The sequence below is a fragment of the Phascolarctos cinereus genome, unplaced genomic scaffold, assembly GCF_003287225.1.
Source record: "Phascolarctos cinereus isolate Bilbo 61053 unplaced genomic scaffold, phaCin_HiC Scaffold_1;HRSCAF=81, whole genome shotgun sequence".
Taxonomy (NCBI): Eukaryota; Metazoa; Chordata; class Mammalia; order Diprotodontia; family Phascolarctidae; genus Phascolarctos; species Phascolarctos cinereus.
The window spans coordinates 109,913,210-109,925,409 of record NW_027555514.1 but is presented as its reverse complement, the minus strand read 5'-3'; the positions used below and the strand labels follow the sequence as shown (position 1 = coordinate 109,925,409).

Here is a 12,200-nt window from a genome sequence, read left to right as displayed (position 1 = left end):
AAAGGGTCAGCTCTGCTTAGGCTGGTATTTCACGTTAATAGCAGGTATAATCTTTTCCCCTCTCAGCAGGGAATACTCACTCATTAAGATGGAGTTGAACAGGAGAACAGGAAAAGGAGGACAAGATGAGGAAACTGGAAAATTGTACAGTTCTTCCTGAGTTAGGTCCTCATAGTAACTTGTCATTTGCTTTGAAGCTATGTGAATTACTTGGTTAGACACACCCATATTCGAATGCAAATGCAAAAGCTGTGTAAATAGATTTTCAATTATCTGCCTCACTGCTCTGTTCCATTAACATGGAAAATAGAGAGTTGCCTCTATATGTGGGTTTCAAGTTATTACTATTTCCCATACCATGGTTGAGTTAGTTATACAAGTATCCCTTGCAATTCATGATTTTTCCATCTGCAATTGTAAGTATTCATGGTATGGTTACCATGTACCACCACTGTGCCCCACCACGCACGCCCACAGCTGGTATGAGGCTTGAATTATATATTTTTTAAAATCATAGACTTTCTCTTTATACAACCAGGATTTCAAAATGAGGAGGAAAGTAAGAAGTGGGGGTATGGGTGGGGAGGAAAGGAGGTACTCCCCAGGAGTACTACTCTCTCAATACACCCGCCCTGTTACCTTACTAGAGCCTAAAGGCCACAATAGAAATGATATTTCAAGTTGGGGTAAGGGGGTGAGAGATTGGAACAGTATCTTCCATGACCCCTTAATGTAGGCAAAACCTTATTAGGTCAAAGAGCACTAAAGGAAGAAGCTTAGAGACACTCAGAATGACATTTTCTACTTCATTCTGGGGGCTCCTAGTAAATGGAAGCCCAAAGCTAGCCCTCTTCAATTATCCTAGAGCATGGCCTGAAGAGTACACAAGTTTATTTCCTCCTGCACTCACTTAAGTGTGCCCAAAGGAGCTTTTCTGCCTCTTCTCTGGGCCCATATCCTAGGTCAGGGCTGGGGAACCTGCAGCCTCGAGGCCACATGTGGCCCTCTAGGTCCTCAAGTGTGGCCCCTTGACTGAATCCAGGCTTCGCAGAACAGATGCCCTTAATAAAAGGTTGTCTGCTGACTCACCTCCCCTCCAGATTTAGAGCTCTCCTTTCTCCTATTCCTCCTTCCTCACATCTCAGAATTCCCTCTCCTTCCCCACCCGGAGCTCAGAAACTCTTGCTCCATACACTCCTGCAATTCGGAGCTACTCTGTTGCCTATAAAAATGTGGTTGTAAAGATGGGGACTTTTTGTATGTTGGAAACCTGCATGTGTCAGCTACTCTTTTGACTAATGTACCCTTTACTAATGATACTTACAGTTTTATCATTTGTAGTTATCTCTTCCATATATTGCTAACTTGACTGTTGCAGGTACTAATGGCCCCTTGAGAACCACTGTTCCCAAGGATGAAAGAGAGTGAGGAGGGTTAACCCTAACTTCCCCAGGCCCTTCCAACTCTAGGTCATCCAGAGTGTTACCTTGAAGCCTCTGATGACAGAACAAATGGAAGGAGAGGAGGAAAGAATGGGCATATTCTACACTAGCCAGAACTTAAAGACTTTGCCCAAAGCTCAGATCTCTATTCCACAAACTAGAAAATGCCCTCACTTTCTCAGAAATGAGTCAATCCGCCAACATTTCTCAAATACTTCCTACATGCTGGCACACTAAGCTCTAAAGAGATGCAGAAAAGTAAAAACTCCTCTTTGGAAGGAGACAGTTCACATCCACTTTGGCCCCATTGGGACAGTTGTTACTGCTATTCTAATGGTTAATGATGAAGACAGACAGAGTTCTCGTTTTCCTGGGGCCCCAACCGAGGCTACTAAATTATTTATTCCAACTGGGCTACATTCAGAATTGAATGTAATTTTTGCAGGACTGTGTTTTATTCTGGGAACACATTCTGTTGGTATGAAGGCTACAATTTCTCTCTTTTCTCTTTGGGCCATATTATTATTACCCCTTTCTCCTCACCTTCCCAAGGAAAGTACGGAAGCTACCATGCTCATTTGAATTAGTTTTTGCTACTGTATACCATTCTGAAAGATAAATGAATTTTTATCTATTTTAAATATTCATGTTTCTTTATGAACTAATATATCACAGTTATGGAAGAATTTTTTCCTCTCTAACTGTTCAAAATACACCATCAGTCAACCTGTCAGTAGTGTATAATAACTTGGGTTTGCAGTTTCTGGGTACCATTCATCTAAGGATCTCCGAGACACTCTAAGTATCTCCATTCTCTCCTTTATGGTATCACTGTGAAGTAGATAAGTGTTTTCAGTGTATAGTGGATATTGGCACATTAAGGAATTAAGTGGTGTGCCCTTTATCACTTGTCACATGTTGGAAGAGACAGGACTAGGAATCTAGGCTCTTTTTTTCTGTGGCTTTCAGTGGCCTTCATCAGCCTTGGAATAACATTCTCTCCAGATAAACAGCTGGTCTACTCACTAATACAGTAGATTTACAATGAACGTCATTGTAATTCCCAGGCAGCAACATCCCCCTACCCTTCCAAGAGATATGCCCCCAAGAAAGATTTAGAAATTTTGTTAGTTTAATGAGAACCCTTTTCCTGTCTAATTTATAATAGCCCTTTAAGGTTTGTGTAATGCTTTAGATGGATTTTCTCTGTGAGTTTAGTTGACTATGAATTTTATTGTCCCCATTTTACAGATAAGAAAACTGAAACTCAGATTAAGTGACTTGTTTGAGTCATACAACTAGTTTCAGAGCTAAACCCACACCTCCCCAATTCTGTGTCCAACATTTCTTCTCTAGTTCTTCCCAGATGGATTTTATTGATATGATTATTAGGCAAGACACTAAAGAGGAATGTTATAGATATAATATATCTTAATATTAGTAAAGTTTTTGGTGAATTCTCTTACTATATCCTTGTCAACAAAATGGAGAAATGTTAACTATATTTTATATATATATATATATATATATATATATATATATGTATATATAAATGTTAGCTACATATGTATATATATAAATGTTAACTATATATACATATATGTGTGTGTGTGTATATATATATATATATATATATATATATACATACACACACACACACACACATATATATATGTAATTGAATAACCATTTCCAAAAAGTGTAGATTAATGGATAGATGCCAGTCTGTAGAAGAGTATTTAGAGGTATGCCACAGAACTCTATCCCTGACCCTGTCCTGTTCAACATTTTTTTTTGTCACTGACGTCTATGTACAGATTAATCCAGACTTGTGCAACTTCATCAGTGGCCCCACTTCTCCAATCTCCTGTGTTTAGGGGAGCAGGGAGAGTTGCTGAGCTCCTAGGCTTTAGCACTAATCAGGTGCCTTTCCCTTTCCACATGGTACCCTGGGGACAGCACTTTTCGATTGCTCTCTTCCTCTGGGGAGGGTGGACTATACTAGCTAGATTACTCCCTTGCTCAAAAACCTCCAGTGATTCTTTATTCCTAATCAGATAAATTTAGAATTCCTTACCCTGGCATTTCAGAGCCTCCCAAACCCTTTACTCACCTCCTTTTTCAACTTTAGCTCATATTTCTCCTCTCAACTCATCTGGCCCCATCTTCTATCTCTGCATTCACATATGCCTAGAATGCGTTTCTTCCTCATCTCTACCTACTGAAATTATTCTCATCCATCAAGGCACGACTTAGGTATCGCCTTCTCTGAAAAACTTTCTCTAACCCCTCACCCCTTCACACACACACACACACACACACACACACACACACACACCCCTGAAAATGAGCTCTTCCCACTCACATTTCCCCCAGAATATTTTATATAGTTCTCTCTTTTACAGCTTTGGTGGAGATAGACCTTGTGTTTGTTTATTTGTTTGTTTGTGTTGTGTGTGTGTGTGTGTGTGTGTGTGTGTGTATTTACCCTTTAGTAGACTGTCACTTCAAGTGTGGAAAGAGAAAAGATTTAATCTTTTTATCTCTAGGGCCTAGCACAGAACACTACACATGTCATTCATTTGTTTTTAGTCGTGTCCAACTTCCCATGTGGGGTTTCCTTGGCAAAGGTACTAGAGTGGTTTGCCATTTCTTTCTCCAACTCCTTTTACAGATGAGGAAACTGAGGCAAACAGGGTTAAGTGACTTGCCCAGGGTCACACAACTAGAAAGTATCTGAGGCCAGATTTGAACTCAGGGGGATTAGTCTTTTTAACTCCAGGCTCTGGAGTCAAACTCTATCCACTGCACCCCCAGCTGCCTGTTGCACTACATACACACAGTAGGTTGCTTAATAATGTCTGTTGAGTTGAATTTTCATGGCAGGTTCATCCCCATTCTTAATTACTTGCCATCAGACTACAACATTTTCTAGTAGTACGAAGGATTGTAAACAATGGTGAAATTGCTTCCTCCCTCAGCTTGCTGCTTTGTTGATAAATCCGACCAAGTTACTAATAATAATATAAAGTGCCAATGCTGCTATCTGTTGTCTGGTCATCAAAGCCAAGGAATCAGAGACTGGACACCCTAAAGATTACACATATTTCCTTTCAGTAACTTTATATTGTGTTTCTGAACTGTAAAAGCAGGGAAATATATGTCACTATGTCCTTGTTCTTATATTTCTGCAATTGAAATGTTCCAAGTGCGGTGTAAGGTACCTGAAAGAAATTAAAAAGCAATCTCTAAATCGGTAATAAGCTAGACCTCTGCCTCCCAGCAGAGAGGCGGGGAGCTTCTAGGTCAGAATATCATATACATTGTCAGTTTCTGAGCTGAAGAATTCTGCTTGCTTTTTGTTGTTGTTGTTGTTGTTAGGGAAGACATGGAGGTGGATTGGGAAGTGACTCAATGAACTCTATTTTTAAAAGAAATTAAGTCTCCAGAAATACTTGTCTGTTTTCTCCATCCCCTCCCTCCATGCATTGGCCCAAACGGTCCTCTCTGCCATTCCAAGTCCTCCTCCTCCTCCTCGTAGGGTCATTTCAGTATCACTTCTAGGAAGTGTTCCTTGCTGCCCTGAGCTAAAAATGTTCTGTTCTCAAATTTTCCTAGAATATTTTATCTGGTTCTCTCCTTTTGCAGCTATCAGTTCCCACCTTGTATTGTACTTATCTATGGATTTGACAGAGCAGTTATTCCATGAGGGAGGAGGAAGGAAATAAGAGAAAGTATAAATGGTGTGTTTCTGTTTCATTGGTTGTACAACTGGGGAGTACTTACCAAAAATGAGCTTCTCTGGAACCCCATAGTTACTTTTCTGTCTCCTTGTAGCCAGAACAGCCAGAGGGCTCCTCCTTAGCAGTTCTTCCTTATTGGGTGCATGGGGAGTACCCCAGGAAGGCCCCCTACCCCCCTCACCACCTTGTGCTGCTACCAGAAGGTGGGTGGATCCTTCCTCCCAGAGCAATCCCAGAAGGTGGGATGTGACAGGTAAAGCTCCTGGTCATGTTAGGGCTCTTGCCCTGTATCTGAATTGATATTTCTGAATCCCAGTCGTCTCTGTAAGGAATAAGAGAATGCTCAAGAAGGCCACAGACACAGCATTTAGGGTGCTACGAGATTAGCAGGAGTGTGCCTGGGCCAATAACAGATGGTCTTGTTCTTCATGATCATCATGAACACTGCACGTTCACATATGAGCCAATATCAAATGCAGTTATTTCTTGTGGCCTTTGGGTTCACAATAAAACCAACTCCTTTGGTTTGCTTCCTCGAGGACAGTCTTGAGCCCCACTTCCATTCCAGTGAACTTCCGTGGAGTGAGAGTGTTGATACTGGCGTGGCTCAGATTCTTCAGCAGGCTGTTCGCTCAGACAAGGATTGCATCTTTAAAGTACTAACAGTTAAATTATGGAGGATTTACTACTCTCTGCTTCCTCTTCCTCCACTCTGCTGTCATCACGTTAGAAGTGGGAGTGGACTGCACAAACCTAAGGGTCATTTTGTATTTTTAGCTGCCCTCTGGGTCACCATAACCAAGGAATTCATCCCCTACTGGTGATAAAACTTTCTGTACCTAGCTGACAAAGTCAGCAGCCAAAGGACTCATGATCATCCCAAGTTTTCCCAGCTTGCTAGATCTTGCCAGAGTGTGTGCTCTGCTGGCAAAGCCATCGACCCCAGGAGCACCTCCACACCTTGATAAAGCCTCAGAGCGAGAGATCAAGGAAGTGATTCAAGTGGTCAGATCCTGAGCCATCAAGAAAAAGAGGAAAGACTTCCCCCCCACCCCCATTAAGTTCTGAAGCACGTACGCCCTTAACAAATATAACAGAATCCCATCATAATGCAGCCTGTTACTTAGAGTCACAATAGTGTTTGTTGGTCTGGTCACGTTTCCTGGAACCTACAACAAAAACCCCTCCAAGTGAAACAAAATAAAAGCCATAATAGGAACAGGAAGGAAACATATAGAACCCATTACCCCAACAGGTAGGACAAACAAAAAATAGAAATGAACTGGGGTGGGGGAATTGGCAAACTTTTGCATTTGTCCAGTTTCTGAAGTTAGAAAATTCCTAAGGCAAGCTAGGTTATATCTAAGCTGTAACGTTACCATAAGAAAGGATAACCATTGCCCCACCCCCACCCCAAGGTATTTCTTTTAAAACAGCAGATTACCCATGGTTAATAATAGTTTATTCACAGACTGTCAGAACTCAAAGATCATCCAGTCCAGTGGTTCTTAACCGGGGAGTCTGTGAATATTTTTTCAGTAGTTCAATAATTGTATTTCAATATAATTGGTTTCCTTTGTAATCTGATGTATTTTAATTTATGCATTTAAAAGCATGGTTTTGAGAAGAGGTTACAGGCTTCACCAGACTGTCAAAGGAATCCAAGTCAAAAAAAAAAAGTTAAGAACTTCTAGACTAGGTGAATCAAGGATCTGGCCTAGTAAGACAACTACTTTGTTCCCACTCAACATACTTAACCTATAAGCTCAAGTTTCCTGACACCAGAATCAAATTGATCCTAAAAGGAAGGAAGGAAGGAAGGAAGGAAGGAAGGAAGGAAGGAAGGAAGGAAGGAAGGAAAGGAAGGAAGGAAGGAAGGAAGGAAGGAAGGAAGGAAGGAAAGAGGAAGGAAGGAAAGGAAGGAAGGGAGGAAGAGAGGGAGGAGAGAAGAGAGAGAGAAAGAAAGAGAGAAAGAAAGAAAGAAAGAAAGAAAGAAAGAAAGAAAGAAAGAAAGAAAGAAAGAAAGAAAGAAAGAAAGAAAGAAAGAAAGAAAGAATGAATTTGTGGCCTTAAACATTGTAGGGGCAGTTTAGGTTTAAAGCTTGATTCAGATGTCACCTCCTCCATGAAGTGTTCCCTGATTTACTCTTCCTCTTAGTAATGTTCTTTATTGATATAGCATTTTATTTATATTTCTCTTACATACTTACCATTTTGTATTGGATATGTTTGTGCATAGATCCTGTTTTCTCTTCTAGAGACTTTGCATCTCCCCCAGTAAGTATATAGCACATTGCCCTGCATGAAGTAGGTGCTAAATAAATGTTTGCTGAGTTAAATTGAATAAGGTGATAGCTACCCCTACCCCCTCAATGTTTGGGGGTTCCCCCCCATCTCCAAAATAGGTGCCACACTGAGAATCAGTCCATGAGAGCAGTTATTAAAAATAGGAAGCATGTCCATAGAAGGCATGGAACCACCATGAATCTCCACTGGATTCGCTCACTGGTTCCTTGGGGATCAACGTACTTAGTGTAATTAAAAATATATTTGTTTATTATAAGGCCCCATTGAAGCAATTTTCTTTCTGTTGTTTTCCTAGGCAGTACTATGAGATGCTGTACAATACAGCTGATGAACTCCTAAACCTGGTGGTTGACCAAGGGGTCAAGTACACGGAGCTGGAGTACATTCACGCCTTAAATTTGCTGCACAGAAGTCAGACGGGCGTCGGAGACCAGACCACTCAGAACATGAGGCTCCAGCGCCTCAAAGAGATCATCTGTGAGCAGGCCGCCATCAAACAAGCCACTAAGGACAAGAAAATAACCACTGTGTAATCCATGCCTTCTGGTCTACGGTCATGCAGTAGGAGCTGTGACCACCACAAGCTTGTCCTACTGTAATGGCCAGTGGTCACTCCATGTATGCTCACTTTTGTTTTGCTATCTGTTTTTATCCTGCATCTTTCTTTGGTATGTAATCTAATCAATTCTGCCTTGAGGAATCCCTACTTATATCCCCAGTGGTGGGAACCCTAAAGGAAGGGTTTAATGTGGTAATTTCCAAAAAGATTCAGAGTGGGAGTGGGGGTCGTGCCAGATGGTTGGGATCTGAGTAGGGAAGGAAGAATATGCCTATAAGAATACCTCCTCAGCTTATAAACACTCTGACCTTGGAAAAGAAAGTCTCTTCATGTAATCTCATTGATCTGAAAGATGTTATAAGGGTTGTATTTCATAGACAGTAAGGTTCTCACTCCCTTGATGCTCTTAATTTTTAGTACAATGAAATATCTAGCTCTACATTCACTGCTCTTTGCCTTTCTTTTGCCCAGGCCTACCAAGGCAGTTAATTGAGTAGTCAAGGCAGGCAGGCTGTGGTCTCCAGGGTGGGATTTTATGACCTCCGCCACCATCAGAGGCCGGATCACGTGTTCCTATTCTGCCATACCCAAGGCAGTGCTATTGTGGAATATTTTGTTAGCTGTGTTGTCTTTGTCTCTGCTTTACCTGAACCAAGAGCCATCACACTAATGGTAAGGAGTGGAACCAACCATGGAAGCAGGAATTTTTTTCTCCCCACTTTCCAAGAGGAAATGTTCCTTAAAAGATATTATGAGGATTGCTCAATTACCAACAAGTTAAATGGAGCTAAAATACTGCCTTATTCACAGAGTCAGTCCCAGTGGCCTCCTCATAGTTACACAAATGGGCACAAAGACTTATGACATTGATTCCTGTCTTGGCTTCCCAGTCAAGCCTATTCTCAGATTGACTTGTGTTGTTGCCCACCTTTCCTCTAGCACATCCTACCCCTGACCCCACCCCCCACACTCTCAAGTGTTGTTGGCCCTCCAAGTGCCAACATCACTGAAACCTTAGCAGGACAACACACTGTGCACTGTCTGTGCCCGTCTTCTTTGTAGGTGCAAGGAGAGGGAGAACCACCATGCAACGTGATGCCCCTGTCACTGATGGTCTTGAATTTTGCAAACTGCTTGTACTACGTTGGGCTTGGGGGGAATGGAAAATTAAAGGACGTTTTGAGAATCTTTAAAGTTTGTGTGTTGCATTGTTTTTGTCTTAATTTTGTTTTTTGTTTTAGGCAATTGGGGTTAAGTGACTTGCCCAAAGTCACACAGCTAGTAAGTGTCAAGTGTTTGGTCTGAGGCCAGACTTGAACTCAGGTCCTCCTGACTTCAGAGCTGGTGCTCTATCCACTGCACCACCTAGCTGCCCCCTTGTCTTAATTTTATTAAGACTCCATGGCCTCTGAGTTCCCTTCTAGCCCCAAAATTATGATCCTATGATCCTCCTAATTATCTGCTTTGGAAAAAGGCAGCCTGCATTCTGTAAGACAATGTGGGTTCAGTTCAATTTAATAAACGTTTATTAAGTGCCTACCATGTGCGAGGCACTGTGCCAACCACGACAGATACAGATAAGAAAAAGAAAGACAGTCATTACCCTCAAGGAGCTTCAAAGAAGACAACCCACAAAAGGAGACAAGAAAGGGATTGGGGGATGGGGACCAGGGGGTGTCGTGTTCCATGATGTTTAAAACAGGCAGAGCAGCAGATGCAAAATGGAGTGAGCCGAAAGTCTAGTTTCTGCTCTCTATAAAGGAAAGCATTGGGAGGAGTTGGGTACTCCTCCCTCCAGCGCTCCAATCAGAGAGGAGAGAAGGCTGAGGGAGGTGTTGTCAGCCAGCTCACAGTGATTTGAACTAAAGTCATTTGAGGGTAGCTAGGTGGCATAGTAGAGTGCTGGGCCTGAAGTCAGGAAGACTGCTCTTCCTCAGTTCAAATCTGACCTCAAACACTTCCTAGCTGTGTGACCCTGGGCAAGTCACTTTAACTCCATTCACCTCAGTTTCCTCTTCTGTAAAATGAGCTGGAGAAAAAAATGGCAAACCACTCCAGTATCTTTGCCAAGAAAACCCCAGATAGGATCAGGAAGAGTCAGACACCACTGAAAAATGACTAAACAGCGTTTGAGGATCTAATACCTGTTGGGCTACATTAAGGAGAATAATTTCATTACCACTTCTTAAACCTTCTATCCCTTCAGGTTTATGCAGATAGGTTCTTAATAAATCAATGTTTGTTGATTGATTGAAGTAACCTTATCCAAATTCTCCTTGTAAAGAGGATTCTCTCTCCTCCAAGCTGGTCTAGGTAAGAGTTCTGAACCCGAGGTCCCTGGACTTTTGTTCTACAAATATTTTGGTAACTATTTCAATATAATTTGTTTCTTTTCTAGTCCTGTGTATTTTATTTTATGGGTTCAAAAAAAACTGCTCTGAGAATAATAATGATAATAGCCAGTCTTTATATAGCACCATAAGGTTTGAAAAGCACTTTACATATGTTAGCTTATGAAAAAGAGGTCTATTTGCTCCACTAGACTGGTAGAGGAGTCTAAAACCTAAAAAAAAAAAAAAAGTTTAAGAAATCTTGGGCTTGGTAAAGCTAAGAACCATTCCATCTTGGAGATTCTTTTAGTCTGTGATTTACCAGCATCTTTCACTCCCAATCCAATTAAAACAACCGCTTTCAGGCATTTTCATTTTCATCTCATCAAAATTTTTATCCTGCTTAACTGTGGGATTTTTTTAAGTGACTGCATTCTAACCTTGCTAGAACAACTGATTTCAGGTGTGTGCCTCATTATATACATCCAATTTTAGATATAACTAGGTCTTTTCCACATCTGATTACATACCTCGTAATTAGGCACGTCTCGTGGTACCCATACCTTATGAGAATGACTGCTTCCAGCTCTTGAAAGACAGGTTGTTGCCTGCTGAGCTGAAACAAACCCAAGCTATCAGGGAATAGCTCAGTGCTCCCAAAGCCCCCAACTCTGAGAAAAGGCTCTGTGGCTAGTTGCTCTCCCAGAGCCACTTACTGCCTTGTGGAATGAGTTTGTTCACAGCTGCCTAATCCTTTCTCTTGGAATGTTCCTGTCTAGAGTCATTGTGACCTTGAAAAAAGTTTAAGGGAAAAGCTAAATTAAGAGATCTTGATAAACCCTTGTTATGAAGCTATATACCACCAAATTCCGTCATGCTACTTCCAGTAATTTTTCACAGCTCTATTCCTCTCCGAGTTCTGTATTTTGGACATCAGGTCCCTGTAACAATTTACATTTACATATTACACTTCTTGAATCAGAGATCCTGAGAACTAGTGGTCTTTGACCAAGGGTGTGAACTGCTTGGAAGTCAGCTGATGCTACAAATCAGGGCTTGAGTTATCATTTTGTTCAGTGTGTAGACTTAAAGTGATGGAGAAAATGTTAAAAATGCAATTTAAACTTTAAGGTGTGTCATTCATATGTCTTCCCCACCACCACCGCAGACAGCCAGTAGTTAAACATTTACCAGTATATCTCTGTCTCATACCTTTGAAAAGTACCCCTAAACATGGTCTTCACCTGGTCCACTCAGAACTGTGTTGGAGCTCCAGATACAGGCTTCTGGAGTCTAAGCAGCAACTGTCAGTTTCAAGAGTCAAGACCAGGGAGTCTCACTAAAAGAAAGCATAGGGTTCAATACCAACAGTCAGCCCCCAGATTTGGATCAGACTCTGATTAGGACAGAAACTGTGATTTTTAGGAGGCAGAAAATGATGGTCCTCCTAACTAGGTTCAGAGACAAAATGATGCCAGATTCTGACCAGGGCATCAAGGTGTAGAAAGGTCAATAGAAACTCTGATCAATCTGTACCTCACCAATGGTAACTTACGAGGACTGATAATCAAGCTGGCCTCCTACTTCTTGGCAGAGAAGTAATGGACTACAAGTATAGCTTAAGGCATGTATCTTTAGACATGATCAATGTGTTGGCTTCTTTTGCTTAACTGCTGTTCAGTCTTTTTTTCTGACTCTTCGTGACCCCACTTGGGGATAAGTGACTTGCCCAGGGTCCCTCAGCTAGGAAGTATCTGAGGCCAGATTTGAACTCAGGGAGAGGAATCTTCCTGACTCCAGGCCTAGTGCTCTATCCACT

At 41.6% G+C, this 12,200-nt stretch overlaps 1 protein-coding gene across 2 annotated transcripts in view; it reads left to right on the top strand.

The window, feature by feature from the left end:
• Positions 1-9,245, top strand: part of EXOC4 (exocyst complex component 4) — an 860,605-nt gene extending 851,360 nt beyond the window's left edge. For both annotated transcript variants that reach the window (XM_021002278.2, XM_021002279.2), the window contains one exon: positions 7,788-9,245. In XM_021002278.2, coding sequence (XP_020857937.1) covers positions 7,788-8,025 — 238 coding nt within the window. In that variant the 3' untranslated portion in view covers positions 8,026-9,245. The remainder of the gene's footprint in view (positions 1-7,787) is intronic.
• Positions 9,246-12,200: the final 2,955 nt, after the last annotated feature.